The following is a 15,933-nucleotide window of genomic DNA, read 5'->3' as shown; positions in this document are numbered from 1 at the left end:
TACATACTCATTGTTAGTGCTACAATATTTAGTTTGCTGTTTAAATTTAAATCAACAGCATTCTTTTTCCTATATTGTAAGCAGAGACTGACAGGTCTATATCCCACCAATGCTGTAATAGTTTCGATATTAACGCCATAGTACTGGTTTCCGTAGCCCCTCAGAGGAGACCCCGCGGCGGTAACTGTTTGATTGACGTAGGGGAAGAAAAAGATCGGATTACAAGATGGCGGTCTGTGGACGATAGTGAAGAGGCCGTCGTAGTTGTTTTCAACGGTGAATTTTACAGTTCGATAGATATCCTGCTTTTTGCGGGTACAAAAAATAATCAACCACGTAATATGTTCATTAATTAGCACGTTATTGTAAATCATACCCAGATGTATGTCTGGGACATGCGGGTAGAAACACGTTTGAAGCTCGGGGATAAGAACATAGCTAGGCAACTATTTTAAAGATAGGGTGAACTAACGTTAGTGTTGACTTGCTAACGCGTTAGTTTTTCCTCAAGATAACTATGTCGGATACTCGGCGGCGTGTGAAAGTATACACGCTGAATGAAGACCGACAGTGGGACGACAGGGGCACAGGACATGTCTCGTCTACCTTTGTCGAACGACTGAAGGGAATATCATTATTAGTTCGGGCCGAATCCGACGGTGAGTTGCTAACTAGCATATCTTATTAGTAGACGATGGCTCGTCACGTTTGTTTTGTTCGTAGTTAGCCAGCTAGCTGGTAGCAAGCACAGGCCTCCCATTCAACAATTCCACATCGCTAGCTAGTTTGCGAACGATCACCTAACTAACCAACTAGTTAGCTAGATCAGTTGGCAATCAATTGTTATTAGCTCACTAGCTACAAACGTAACTGCTGATGTCGACGTGTATGAGTTATTCTAGCCAACTACTGTAGTTAGATAAATCACTATTACTAATACTGTCTAATTAACGTTATGTAGCTTATGTTTTACGTTTACTTGTAACCGTATGGGTGATTGGACTTGAAGATAACTGATTTGTTTTAATTATCGATATAACGTTAGCTAGCCAGTGTTTGCAATATAAATGTGGTTGAACTGACTTCCTTTGAAACTCTTTCCGTTTCAATACTTACGGTTATATAATTAACGAACTAGTTAACTTGTTAATGAACGTTGGTTCAGTAAGTAGTGTATCCAACTAGTTAGATTACGAGCTAGCCAGCCAACTAGCAACCTGGTCAAATAATTGTTGCACAGCTTGCTAGTTTAACGTTGACTAGGTAACGTTACTAGTAAACTCACTTGGCTAACTCAGTAGTAAATAAAGGGATAGTTGTTGGCCAGCCCAAAACAAATTGTCAACTAATTTATGTGGTGTTGTCTTTGTTTACATGCACAGTTTGTCCGTAAAAGTGTTCAGGTTTCAGCAGTATCGTCAGTTACAACAGCCATCTTGTTGTTGATGTTGAAGGCTTATTTGACGAACATTCTTTCACACCATGTTAATTAATTATTCAGTTGTTTATTATATAGTTGGGAACATTTAGACAGCAAATCATTATTTCAGTATGGTAGTGGTTAGCTAACTAAATGTCCTCATGTCTTTTAGGCTCACTTCTTCTGGAGTCTAAAATCAGCCCAAATACTGCATATCAAAAACAACAAGTAAGTATTCTGCCTCTATCGAGGCCTGCTGTGTATCTTCAGTGTACATTCCGTGTTTTATTTGCTCTGGGGAAGGTGCATTTATAAAAGTAGCCTATATATCTAAATAATTGTGAATGTGTACAGTTGTGGTTAATTTGAAAATAGAATTGTCTGAACTTGATCATGAGAACTGTCTTTCCCCGCTCAGGATACTCTGATCGTGTGGTCTGAAGCAGAGAACTATGATCTGGCTCTGAGTTTTCAGGAAAAAGCTGGCTGTGATGAAATCTGGGAAAAGATTTGTCAGGTATTGTACCGTGTTTACTCTATATGGTTGTGTAAGTCAGTGTAAGGTTTATGAGTACTACTATGCTATTTATAGTCATTTTATGGCACCAGAAAGCATAATTTTTTTACTGCAGCAACAACATTTATATATCATGTCACAACTGTTGGTGACATATACACACAATTATAAACATGCCTTGTCTGGAGCAATTGATTGTGCCATATTTGCTTGTTTTTTGAAGCTCCAGCCCCCAATACTATGAATAACCATGTACGTGCATAGTAGGTCACTGCTGCTTCTTTAGGGGCCAGTAAACATATTTTTTCCATATATGCCCATATAAGACTAAGCCAGTAGTATTTAATAATAATAAATGATAGAATATCATGTTATAGAAGTTTGTCCTTTGCAATGGGGGACTAGAGATCTTCTCTGTTGTTCTTACCTTTGGCCTGTGTCTAATTTCCACCCCAGGTGCAGGGAAAAGACCCTGCGCTGGAGATCACCCAGGACCCCATCGATGAGTCTGAGGAGGAGCGCTTCGAGGAGATGCCAGAGACCAGCCACCTGGTGGAGCTGCCTCCATGCGAGCTAGCCCGGCTGGAGGAGATCGCTGACCTTGTGACTTCTGTCCTGTCCTCGCCCATCCGCCGGGAGAAACTGGCCCTAGCCCTTATGAGCGAAGATTACATGAAGAAGCTACTGCAGCTCTTCCAGGTGTGTGAAGACCTGGACAACCGGGAGGGCCTACATCATCTGTATGAGATTGTGCGTGGCGTGCTTTTTCTCAACAAGGCGGCTCTGTTCGAGGTCATGTTCTCAGACGACTGCATCATGGACGTGGTGGGCTGCCTGGAGTACGACCCGGCGCTGGTGCAGCCCAAAAGGCACCGTGAGTTCCTCACCAAGACGGCCAAGTTCAAGGAGGTGATCCCAATCACGGACTCAGAGCTGCGGCAGAAGATCCACCAGACGTACCGTGTGCAGTACATCCAGGACATCATCCTTCCCACTCCTTCTGTCTTCGAGGAGAACTTCCTTTCCACCCTCACATCCTTCATTTTCTTCAACAAGGTGGAGATAGTCAGCATGCTGCAGGTGAGTCACTGCAAACCAACAGTGCCAAACAAGATTTTGCCATTTTTAACTAGAAATGTAAGTCTTATTTATTTCACATTTTGCAGGATGAAATCTCGAGAAGCACATCTCATTTGAGTGTCCCAAAAAAATAATAACATACATAGTAACAAGGATATGGCAACTGTCTAATAATAAGTGAAATAATAATACAACATTTAAAAAAGTACACTAACAGCATAGAAACATTGTTGTACAACTACTACTACTACAACTAATCCAAATACTAATATAACTAATAAACTCCAGCTACTAATACAACTAATAAACTAAGTACCTATATTATATACATACAGATTTACAAATATCTTCACATGGTGATGTTTCTATTAGTTAATAACACAAACGGTTTGTCCTTAACATTTGAAAAGGGGCTTTAAAATCACAGATTTTAATGCCCTGTTTTCTATTGGTAAATTATTCTAATCAGTTGGGTCTTTGTATCTGAAAGATCTTACAACAACCATGATGTAGTGCGAGTCTTGTTAAGTTAGGTGCTCCTTATATACACCGTACCAGTCAAAAGTTTGGGCACACCTACTTATTCAAGGGTTTTTCTTTATTTTTTACTATTTTCTACATTGTAGAATAAGTGAAGACATCAAAACTATGAAATAATGTAGTAACCCCAAAAAAGTTAAACAAATCAAAACATTTTAGATTCCAAAAAATGTAGCCACCCTTTGCCTTGATGACAGCTTTGCACACTCTTGGCATTTTCTCAACCAGCTTCATGAGGAATGCTTTTCCAACAGTCTTAACTTCTCTAGGGTAGGGGGAAGCATTTGGAATTTTGGATGAAGTGTGCCCAAATTAAACTGCTTGCTACTCCGTCCCAGAAGATAGCATATGCATATGATTTGGATAGAAAACACTATAAAGTTTCCAAAACTGTTAAAATAGTGTCTGAGTATAACAGAACTGATTTGGCAGGCAAAAACCTGAGAGAAATCCATCCAGGAAGTAGGATTTTCTTTTTGTAGTTTCTATTCAATGCCATTACAGTATCCATTGACTTAGGACTCAAATTGCAGTTCCTATGCCTTCCACTAGATGTCAACAGTCTTTAGAAATGGTTTCAGGCTTGTATTCTGAAAAATGAGGGAGTAAGAGCAGTCTGAATGAGTGGACCCTGCAGTGTCACAGCTTTTTCATGCGCACGACCGAGAGTGCCTTTCTTTTTTACCTTTTATATTGACGACGTTATTGTCCGGTTGAAATATTATCAATTATTTAGGCTAAAAACAACCTGAGGATTGAATATAAACATCGTTTGACATGTTTCTATGAACTTTACGGATACAATTTGAATTTTGTCTGCCTGTTGTGATTGCGTTTGAGCCTGTGGATTACTGAAGAAAACACGCGAACAAAACAGAGGTTTTTGGATATAAAGAGAGACTTTATCGAACAAAACAAACATTAGTAAATGAATGTCTTCTGAGTGCAATCATATGAAGATCATCAAAGGTAAGTGATTCATTTTATCTCTATTTCTGACTTGTGTAACACCTCTACTTGGCTGGTTACTGTTTGTAATGATTTGTCTGCTGGGCGACGTTCTCAAATAATCGTACGGTATGCTTTCGGCGTAAAGCCTTTTTGAAATCTGACACCGTGGTTGGATTCACAAGAAGTTAATCTTTAAACCTATGTAAAATACTTGTTTTCTGAAATTTTATAATGAGTATTTCTGTATTTGAATTTGGCGCACTGCAATTTCAATGGACGTTGGCCAGGTGGGATGCTAGCGTCCCACATACCCTAGTAAGGTTAACCTTTCTAGGACACACGTTCCGCTAGCGGAACCCCTGACAACATTCCGCTGAAAAGGCAGCGTGGGAAATTCAAAAATATTTTTTTGAAATATGTAACTTTCACACATTAACAAATCCAGTACAGCAAATGAAAGATAAACATCTTGTTCATCTACCCATCATGTCCGATTTAAAAATAAAAATAAATGTTTTACAGCGAAAACACAACATATGATTATGTTAGATCACCGCCAAGTCCAAAAAACACACAGCCATTTTCCCAGCCAAAGAGAGGAATCACAATAAGCAGAAATAGAGATACAATTAATCACTAACCTTTGATCTTCATCAGGTGACACTCATAGGACATCATGTTACACAATACATATGATTATGTTAGATCACCGCCAAGTCCAAAAAACACACAGCCATTTTCCCAGCCAAAGAGAGGAATCACAATAAGCAGAAATAGAGATACAATTAATCACTAACCTTTGATCTTCATCAGGTGACACTCATAGGACATCATGTTACACAATACATGTATGTTTTGTTAGATAATATGCATATTTATATCCAAAAATCTCAGTTTACATTGGCGCCATGTTCAGAAATGCCTCCAAAATATCTGGAGAAATTGCAGAGAGCCACATCAAATAACATAAATACTCATCGTTAACTTTGATGAAAGATACATGTTTTACATAGAATTAAAGATACACTCGTTCTTAATGCAGCCGCTGTGTCAGATTTCAAAAACTTTACGGAAGAAGCACACCATGCAATAATCTGAGACGGCGCTCAGATAGAAGTAACATTTCTCCGCCATGTTGGAGTCAATAGAAATACGAAATTACATCATAAATATTCCCTTTGATGATCTTCATCAGAATGCACTCCCAGGAATCCTAGTTCCACAATAAATTGTTGTTTTGTTCGATAATGTCCATTATTTATGTCCAAGTAGCTACTTTCGTTAGCACGTTTAGTACACATATCCAAACGCTCGCGCAGATCCAGGCGAACGTCGGACGAAAACTTCAAAAAGTTATATTACAGGTCAAATAAACTTGTTAAAGTGAGTAGAGAATCAATGTTTAGGATGTTATCATACATATTCAATAACGTTCCAACCGAAGAATTCCTTTGTGTGTATAGAAGTAATGGAACGCAAGTCGATATCATGTGGAATGCGCGTGACCAGGACCTGGCACTCTGCCAGACCACTGACTCAAACAGCTCCCATCTGGCTTAACATCACAGAAGCTTCATTCAACAGTCTACAGACTGTTGACATCTAGTGGAAGGCGTAGGAAGTGCAAACAGATCCATATCCCACTGGGATTTCAATAGGGGATGAGTTAAATCAACCAGCCTCAGAATTCTCACTTCTGTTATACTCACAGACATCATTCAAACAGTTTTAGAAACTTCAGTGTTTTATATCCAATAATAATAATATGCATATATTAGCATCTGGGACAGAGTAGGAGGCAGTTCACTCTGGGCACGCTATTCATCCAAAGTGAAAATGCTGCCCCCTATTCCTAAAAAGTTAAAGGAGTTCCTACTTGTTGGCTGCTTTTCCTTCACTCTGCGGTCCAACTCATCCCTAACCATCTCAATTGGTTTGAGTTTGGGTGATTGTGGCGGTCAGGTCATCTGAAGTTGCATTCCATCACCCATCATGATGGGATGGTGTATCACTGCAGAATTCTGTGGTAGCCATGCTGGTTAAGTGTGCCTTGAATTCTGAATAAATCAGTGTCACTAGCAAAGCACCATCACACCACCACCGCCATGCTTCACGGTGGGAACCACACATGCAGAGATCATATGTTCACCTATTCTGTGTCTCAAAGACACAGCGTTTGGAACCAAAAATCTCAAATTTGGACTCATCAGGTGATTAGCTTAAAGCTGGTTGAGAGAATGCAAAGGGTGGTAACTTTGAAGATTCTATTTTGATTTAATACTTTTTTTTGGTTAATACATGATTCCATGTGTGTGGTTTCATAGTTTATGTCTTCACTATTATTCTACAATGTAGAAAATAGTAAAAATAAAGAAACCATTGAATGAAACCAACAATATTGTGACTGAGTGTCTCTTGGTGCTTTTATTTTCTTGTGAAATTTGCCCCATCTGTAGATCTGAAGATAAATTGTAATCTGTACATGTATGTGATATTCTGCTGTTGTAAACAACCTAGAATGGATCAACTTTATGAATAGGGATGCACTGATATTACATTCTTGGCCAACATTTTCCTTGCCAAAAAAGTCGATGCCAAAATTTATTTAAAACATTTGCTCCCTTTTAAGCATTCTAGTACAGTTAAATAGTTGAAACACACACACTGACAAAAGTTATTTTGTTAGCATTTACGTATGTCCCCATTTACCAGTAAAACATAATCAAAACCTATTTCTTTCGCTTACTTGCTGTGCTGTTTCATTGTTCATTTGTTCAGTCTCAACCATTTCATCACACATGTCAACAGTGAAGTTTCAGCTCTGTCTATCCGTTGCCTTTCTTCCTCGGTGCGCACTGTCACTGTGTCCGTTTCCGTCTTGTCCAGCTGTGTCTAACATTTCATGTAAACCCTTTTTCTTGTCTGCATCGAAATAGCGGTCCTTGTACCTAGCATTGAGCATGGCCACAGTAGAGGCTCAGAAAGAATGCCACCGACTCAATTGTTCACAGCCTCTACTAGATTACTTTTCCAAATTAACCTGACGGTCTGTGTTGGCGTTTTTGTTGTGAAGGTGTTTCAATGCCATGACAGGGTATCACGTCTGCTGCGGATGCAGTTGAACTTATTTCGAGTCAGTTGTTCGAATGGAGCTAAGAGTGTTCATGTTCTCAAATGCCATTGAAATGGCAGCAGCGGAATGAGAACCAGCAATACGGCTTTCCTCAGTACGAAATCCTCATCGACCCACTGTGCTGTCTGACTCAATGCTCATGGGGCTGACGTCGCTGGTCCAAATGTCAGTTGTGAAGCAAATAGCAGTTGCTCATGGATGTGAGTTTCAACAACCCTAACTCCGATAGGGCAAAATCTGAAAAATAGCGCTTACTTGGTAGTGTGTACCGGAGCTCGACCAGTCGGCGAAAGCTAACATCACCCAAGACAGAGAACGGTTGATTGTCAAGGGCAATGAATTCCATTATCTTGGCTTTAATAACTTCTTGCGGCTGAAATCCCGTTAACGGAATCGATATGACAACAGCCAGTGAAAGTGCAGGGCGCCAAATTCAAACAAATCTCATAATTAAAATTCTTTAAACATACAAGTATTATACACCATTTTAAAGAAACTTGTTGTTAATCCCACCACAGTGTCCGACTTCAAAAAGGCTTTACGACGAAAGCATACCATGCGATTATGTTAGGTCAGTACCTAGTCACAGAAAAACACAGCCATTTTTCCAGCCAAAGAAAGGAGTCACAAAAAGCAGAAATATAGAAAATTAATCACTGACCTTTGATCTTCATCAGATGACACTCATAGGACTTCATGTTACACAATACATGTATGTTTTGTTAAATAAAGTTCATATTTATATCCAAAAATCTCAGTTTACAATGTCACGTTATGTACAGAAATACTCATAATAAACATTGATAAAAGATACAAGTGTTATGCACGGAACTTTAGATAAACTTCTCTTTAATGCAACCGCTGTGTCAGATTTTAAAAAAGCTTTACGGAAAAAGCACACCATGCAATAATCTTGAGTACAGCGCTCAGAGACCAAAACAAGCCATACAGATACCCTCTATGTTGTGGAGTCAACAGAAGTCAGAAATAGCATTAAAAATATTCACTTACCTTTGATCTTAATCCGAATGCACTCCCAGGAATCCCAGTTCCACAATAAATGTTTGTTTTGTTCGATAAAGTCCATCATTTGTCCAAATACCTTCTTTTTGTTTGTGCGTTTAGTTCACAAATCCAATTTCATGAGGCGCAGGCCAGACAGTCACAAAGTTCCATTACAGTTCGTAGAAACATGTCAAACAATATATAGTATCAATCTTTAGGATGTTTTTCACATAAATCTTCAATGTTTCAACCGGAGATTTCCTTTGTCTTTAGAAAGAAAAATGTAATGCAGCGTGCGTGACTGAGCTCATGGCATTCTGCTAGACCTCATACTCAATCAGCTCTTATTCTCTCATTCACAGTAGAAGCCTGAAACAAGGTTCTAAAGACTGTTGACATCTAGTGGGATCCTTAGGAAGTGCAATATGACCACATAGACAATGTATATTGGATAGGCAAAGACTTGAAAACCTACAAACCTCAGATTTCCCACTTCCTGGTTGGATTTTTTTCTCGGGATTTTGCCTGCAATATGAGTTCTGTTATACTCACATACATCATTCAAACAGTTTTAGAAATTTCAGAGGGTTTTCTATCCAAATCTACTAATAATATGCATATCTTAGCTTCTGGGCCTGAGTAGCAGGCAGTTTACTCTGGGCACCTTATTCATCCAAGCTACTCAATACTGCCCCCAGCCATAAGAAGTTAATGGTTTTGCCTTAGAGTTGTCTCACTGAAAATATCTTACTCTTCCAATTGACTGCTCGATCCACACAGCAGACATTGTGAGCTAGGTTAGGAATGCTGTGTTGCATGTTTAGTGCTATATTTCTCGTGGCGTCATCTACCTACGTTTATAGATATGCAAGTCAGCTTTGACATCGGTTTTGCACGTTGGCGTTAAACTGGACATCGGGCTGATGTTGGCATTTTTAGCTAATATCGACCGATTCCGATATACTTACCGATTCTATTTTTTTTATATTGTGCATCCCTACTTATCAATGTCTTTTATTTTACATAAATAGAATGTCATATGAAATGTGATAAAATACACATGCCACTTTGTTGTCTTCAGTATTGTAAATCAATGCTTGTTACTTCTCTAGGGATTAGTTCTAGATCAAACTGTTTGTCTTTGGCTCTGATATTAATGAACAGGTTTGTAGTTGATGGGTAATCTTCAATTTAAGAAGGGAATCTGTGAAGCCAACATACCAGTAGGCCCTGAATGTCTTGGATCTTACATTGGTAACAATGATAAGGTTGTGGCATGATTTAAAACATTTTTTTAAACTTCCCTTGGCAGTATAATTATACACGTTCAGAAGCTCAAGAGGGACATGGCCATGTCTATTGACCCCTGTAATAAATTTGGTTTCAGGCCTAGTGCTTTTTAACATGACCTCTCACCACAAAACCTCTGCAGGCCACTGAGATCTGAGATGCAGTTGAGTATGTTAACTTTATATCCCTGCCTTACACTACAGGAGGATGAGAAGTTCCTCACTGAAGTCTTTGCACAGCTAACGGATGAAGCCACAGAGGACGGTAAAAGGAGGGAACTAGTAAGTTTAACGATTAACTCTATTTATTAAAAGTATACAAATACTCAGCTTTCATGTCATGAATGTTTCAGTACTGTCCTGTTTTTTTCCTTCCTCTTCACAGGTGAACTTCTTCAAAGAATTTTGTGCTTTTTCACAAACCTTGCAACCGCAAAATAGAGATGCTTTCTTCAAGACTCTGGCGAATCTAGGCATTCTTCCTGCTCTTGAAATAGTCATGGTATGAATGGTTACTATGTACATTTTAAATGTATTTTTGCGTATTTACCCTGGACATTTGGTTGTGTGTTTGATGTGGCAACATTCTCTCAATCACTTGAATGTGAAATCTCATCTCAACTTCAAGGGCTGCATCTTGCCAGAACATTTCAAAATAAGTGGAATGAATTTAAATGTACCAGAGTATGTCTCTTAAAGGGATGCTTCAGGATTTGGGTATAAAGCTCTTTATCTACTTCCCCAAAGCTACCATTTTTGTCTACCTCCGTACAATTTGATGGGAGTTGCTAACTAGCGTTATTGCTATGATTGGAAGTCTATGGTAACCGCTAGCATGCTAGTAGATTACATAGACTTTGAGTCATTGCGCTACAGCTAGTTAGCTTTGGCTCGCAAAACTACATCTAACATCCTTCATACTGGATGCATAGAAAAAAAATTGTATCTGTGAGTTCATCTGACTGGGGATGTAGATAAAGGGATTCATTGCCTAAATCCTGAAGAATGCTTTAAATCCTGAATTTATAAAGGTCTAAAAAGTCAGTCCAGATTACACCAAGACTCCTGAGCCCCTAAAGAAACACGTGGATGGAGCTGAATGCGCTATTAGTTTGAGCTCACTGTGTGTACCCAGTGTGTGACTAGTGTGTCTCACCATCTCCACAGGGGATGGACGACCTGCAAGTGAGGGCTGCAGCCACAGACATATTCTCATACCTGGTGGAGTTCAGCCCCTCCATGGTCCGAGAGTTTGTTATGCAGGAGCCACAGCAGACCGATGATGTAAGTATATCATATAGCTAGCCCTACGTGATACTAGTGGGCCAATTTCTCAAATTTCTCTGACACATGTAGGTGCCATATGGAGATGTGATTATGTAAATGAGAAGGCATGATTATTTAACCATTGAACTGTTTCTTATAGTAGGTGTTTACTGTTAACCCAAGCATACCTTTTCTGAGCATTTAGATGAGATGAGTCTGAATTCTCTAGGGTGTTCTAGGTTTCCTGTACTTGACGCTACTCAGTTCCCCTCTGTATGTTCATTAGGATGTGCTGCTGATCAACGTGGTGATAAAGCAGATGATCTGTGACTCGGACCCTGAGCTGGGGGGTGCTGTGCAGCTGATGGGGCTCCTACGGACACTGATTGACCCAGAGAACATGCTGACGCCCACCAATGTAAGACCATGTCCAAATACACACGCACTCTGTCACAACACTGGGAGTAATGATTATTATGCAAGAAAACAGAACAGCTAGCTATACCTCATTAGTTGTATGATACTTTCATTACATTAAAGATGAATGAAAGCTTTTACTTTGAATCCCGTCAGAAAACAGAGAAGACCGAGTTCCTCAGCTTCTTCTACAAGTACTGCATGCAGGTCCTAACAGCCCCTCTATTGGCCAACACTGTAGACGAGAAGAAGTCTAAAGGTGAGGAGGGGGACGATTTTTTGTATTTTAAGTCGCGTGATTATAGATCTATGCATCATGCATGGTCCGTGCTATCCGGAATCGTTGGGACGTCCCTACCTCATTGAAGTTTACATTAAATGGTTAGGGTTATGGTTATGGTTAGGGTTTAGGTTAGGGACGTCCCAAGGATCCCGGATAGCACTGATAATATATGCATTGTGTGTATGGACTCTGGTTATTTGTAGAATTTGGTGTGTTTAGGTGCATATCTTTTTGGTGTGCAGGCCTAGATGTCTTGGTTTGGATCTGTTTACATTTACCTTTTCCGTTTGTATGACTGATATTCATTGTTTTTATGTCTCTCAGCTCTGGAAGAGGGGTCCACCAAGATCAACCCAGTGTGTCCTGGTATTTAACCATACATTATCACAATCATAATTCTCATTTGACTAAGAGTGTCTCTTCCTATTGTAAATGCATGCCGCTGTCTTCCAGATAATTTCCAGACAGCTCAACTCCTGGCTTTGATTCTGGAGCTGCTGACATTCTGTGTTGAGCACCACACGTACCACATAAAGACATACATCATGAACAAGGACCTGCTCCGACGAATCCTGGTGCTAATGAACTCTAAACACACCTTCCTGGCGCTGTGTGAGTCACCGGGGAAACACTACAGAGGGACATGGGTTCTAGAATATGGGGAGCACCAAGCGTTGACATGAAAACATTGTGCGTCAGTAGAGTGAATTTGTTTTTTCATGATTTGATTAATGAAGCACATCAAGCTAGAACCCAGACCTTTGGACCCTTGGCTCCTGGGTATAATCCATTGATAAATCCACAACCTAAAATGTACTGCAATTAATTGCCGGTATGGAGTTTCCTCAGCCTCTTTTCAAAGTGGTGATTGTATTGATTTTGTCTTTAACAGGTGCTCTGCGCTTCATGAGGAGGATAATTGGGCAGAAAGATGAGTACTACAACCGCTATATTATCAAAGGGAACCTGTTTGAGCCAGTCATCAACACTCTGCTGGACAATGGCACTAGATACAACCTCCTAAACTCAGCCATCATCGAACTCTTTGAGTTCATCAAAGTTGTAAGCCCACATTCACCCTTAACATGTCTGGTTACCATTTTACCACATGCACACACTCTCATGACACCTATCTCTACAGGAGGATGTCAAGTCCCTGATAGCACACATCATAGACAACTACTACAAAGCACTTGAATCCATTGAATACGTCCAGACGTTCAAGGGCCTGAAGGGCAGATATGAGCAGGAGAAGGACCGACAGACCCTGAGACTCAACAGGTCAGTGTTTCGTCATCTCCCACAGACATGGACAACTGGAATGGCGTTAGAGGGGATTTGATTTGTTTGGTTCAGCCAAAGAGGATAACTTGGCATATAAATTGGTTTGTGTTGAGCAAAGTAACTTAAGCAGTGTTTTAAATGCAATGCTTTTAAAGCAATGTTGCATTGTCAAGTAACTTATATTTTTGTTATTTATATAAAGCCTGTTAAAATTTGTCTTTACTGTATCCAAGCAGATATCGTAGGGATGCCCGAACGCTGGACGAGGATGAGGAAATGTGGTTCCATGAAGATGAGGATGATGATGATGGAGAGGCTGTTGAGAAAAGCAGGCCAGAGGAAGAGTTCCCAGAGAGCTACGGAAAGTATATGGAAACGAAAAAAGGTAAGTGCCGCCACTCTGCTCAGTGTGTACAACCCCACAACTTGTGGAATGGTATGTTCACAATATGTATTTCCATCTCTTTGCAGTTAAAGAGAGTGACGACAAAGAGAACTTCCCAAAGCAGACCCCAACTGGCAGCTTTAAGTTTACCTTCTCTCATTCTGCAGGGGCTGCCAACGGTGCCAACGGCAAGCCAGCTGCCTCGCACGCCGCCTCAGCCAGTCCCAATGGCTCCCCAGCCAAGTCGGACGCGCCACCCGGCACCCTGGTAGTCAAGGTGAGCTTTCCCTGTCAACTGCCATTCTAATTGCGAAGGTGAGCCATATCCTCTTTCTACCTGTCAATCTGTAGTAAAAAGCCCCATTTGCCTGCCACCCCAGTAGTAAAAATTATCACACCCAGGGTTGAGTCACTTGAGTTCTAATGTGACCTGTGTTCTCGTTGACAGACTGCGATGGTTGGCCTTGTAGACTACCCTGACGACGAAGACGAGGATGAAGAAGACGAAGAGCAGTCGCCACGGAAACGTCCCCGCCTGGGCTCCTAAGCCAGTGAAATTGTTTGGTCTTGGTCAGCTGTGCCACAGTCACAGTCCACTGGACAGAGACCACTCCCGCCTTCCTACCCTGCCCCCCTGCTCCTACGTCCCCATATCTGGCCTGTGGACCAGAGAGGTTGAACAGTGCCAAGGTTTCCCTGTTGGTCCAGCAGGGACGCAGCACTTAACCCAAACCTCAGCCGCTCTACAGAAGGGGGAGCAGGTGCTAATGGGAGAGCCAGTCAGGCTAGCAGGACTAGCCGTTTAGTAATGGAAGCTTGATTGGCTGACCCTACAGAACTGTTCCTTTGGGTTGGGTGGAGGGAACTAGGCAAAAAGAGGGGGTAAGTAACAAACAAAAAAACGAACCTACAGAAAACAAAAGTTTCTTAGTTCTGAGGAGCAGGACTCAACTGTTGAAGCTGGGGCTGCATTGCCGAGGCTCACACACAACTAGTCAGGACTCCTGTATTCATGAGTTTAAAAGTACTGTACAGTTTCTTTTTTTTCATCATCATATGCCCCTTAGGTGATTTTAAAAGGGGAGAGCTATACCTGCCAGTGTATTTTAATTTTTTTGCTGCACATATGGTGGGATCATTGTTCACCCTTAATTAAATTCATTGTAGAAAGCAAGAGTTGCAATGCTGGTATTAAACTGCAGTAAAGTCATTTTTGCAGCCCACTGAGAATGTCTGAAGATTGTATATTCAGTGGCTTTGACTCACTGTGGCTCCCTTTCAACGGAGGTACCAGATGTCTTTGTTCAGAAGTCTATTTTCCAGCAGGTATGTGTATCTTGTTTTAAAAGAACACCAACCCTTCTCAGTGGTACATACTACCGGTGATCCAGTTCAGTACTCCTGATGGGTTGAGTTGATTTTGTTGCTAGCACACTTCCCGTGGGTCAGAACATATTTCAATCCTAAATTGCAGCAGTGGTGGCTAGACCAGCTACTGCCATTTATATAGACATGGGATGCCCCCTCACCCCCATGTTTGTTGTTGTTGAACAGTGTGGGTCTCAATTTACTGTTGGGTTAGAATACACTAGGTGCAATTTTGTTGCATCAGTAGTTTCTCTTCTGACAGTCACTCAATTAGCCCATGATGGCAATTGGTAAATTAGTCTAGGCCAGCTATCTAAACGTGTGGTCATGGTTGACTTACCTACCGGGTGCCCCCATTAATATATCTGATGATCAACTGCAAATGCATCCACCCTTTTACAAAATGTGTAGAATAGCATGAAATTAAAACCTCAAATCCTCTGTCAAGGGGGGGCTGCTAAATTGTTTTGCCCGCAAGGTGGGTGGGTGCAACAATTTTGCTTCAGCACCCAAAGGGCTTGGGCCTACTCTGACTGCATCTGTGGGTATGGATGTGTGTAAGCAGATCTGCGAGCCGTTGCGGCCCCTCGTGTGTGTTCAGATTTTGGGTGGCCCCTACTCCCATCTATTGCCTATCCCTGATAGACATTCCTATTGACAGATGTCAGGAAGAGGTGGAAAGCATTTGTCGGAGTACGTAAAGCAGCTGTGAATGCCCAAATGTAACCATTTCAAATGTCTAGAGGTTTGTTTTCTCCCTGAAAAAATGTGTACAAAGTGCATTTACTACCACTATCTCCATTCAAAAATTTTGTATACAGTTGATACGTTTTCAGATTAAATGTGACCCTGGCATTAAAGTTGTGGATCTAGCTTTATTTTACCTGCAATCTTTCTGAATTGTTAATGGTACAACCATTACATTTTGTTATATACAGTAAACTTTCATTTGGTTTGAGTGCTGAAAATGTCTATCCAGTAGGTTTGCCTCTGAG

The 15,933-nt window shown here is 40.8% G+C and overlaps 1 protein-coding gene across 3 annotated transcripts; it reads left to right on the top strand.

The window, feature by feature from the left end:
- The first annotated feature begins 172 nt into the window (after window positions 1-172).
- On the top strand, window positions 173-15,798 carry LOC129836448 (serine/threonine-protein phosphatase 4 regulatory subunit 3-like). 3 transcript variants are annotated; one of them, XM_055902624.1, is made up of 16 exons: window positions 173-659; window positions 1,593-1,648; window positions 1,839-1,937; window positions 2,394-3,017; window positions 10,140-10,217; window positions 10,321-10,437; window positions 11,103-11,219; window positions 11,488-11,619; window positions 11,775-11,877; window positions 12,226-12,267; window positions 12,355-12,513; window positions 12,794-12,963; window positions 13,043-13,182; window positions 13,422-13,570; window positions 13,657-13,847; window positions 14,019-15,798. In XM_055902624.1, exons 1-16 carry the CDS (start codon window positions 518-520, stop codon window positions 14,115-14,117), a joined length of 2,418 nt encoding a protein of 805 aa, XP_055758599.1. In that variant the 5' UTR covers window positions 173-517; the 3' UTR covers window positions 14,118-15,798. The 3 variants fall into 3 exon arrangements, with proteins under 3 accessions (XP_055758599.1, XP_055758600.1, XP_055758601.1); XM_055902625.1 differs by having other exon boundaries at window positions 13,657-13,885; window positions 14,019-14,108; XM_055902626.1 differs by having other exon boundaries at window positions 174-659; window positions 13,738-13,847.
- Window positions 15,799-15,933: the final 135 nt, after the last annotated feature.

This window comes from Salvelinus fontinalis, chromosome 37 (assembly GCF_029448725.1).
Source record: "Salvelinus fontinalis isolate EN_2023a chromosome 37, ASM2944872v1, whole genome shotgun sequence".
Taxonomy (NCBI): domain Eukaryota; kingdom Metazoa; phylum Chordata; class Actinopteri; order Salmoniformes; family Salmonidae; genus Salvelinus; species Salvelinus fontinalis.
This window is presented reverse-complemented; position numbering and strand designations above follow the sequence as displayed.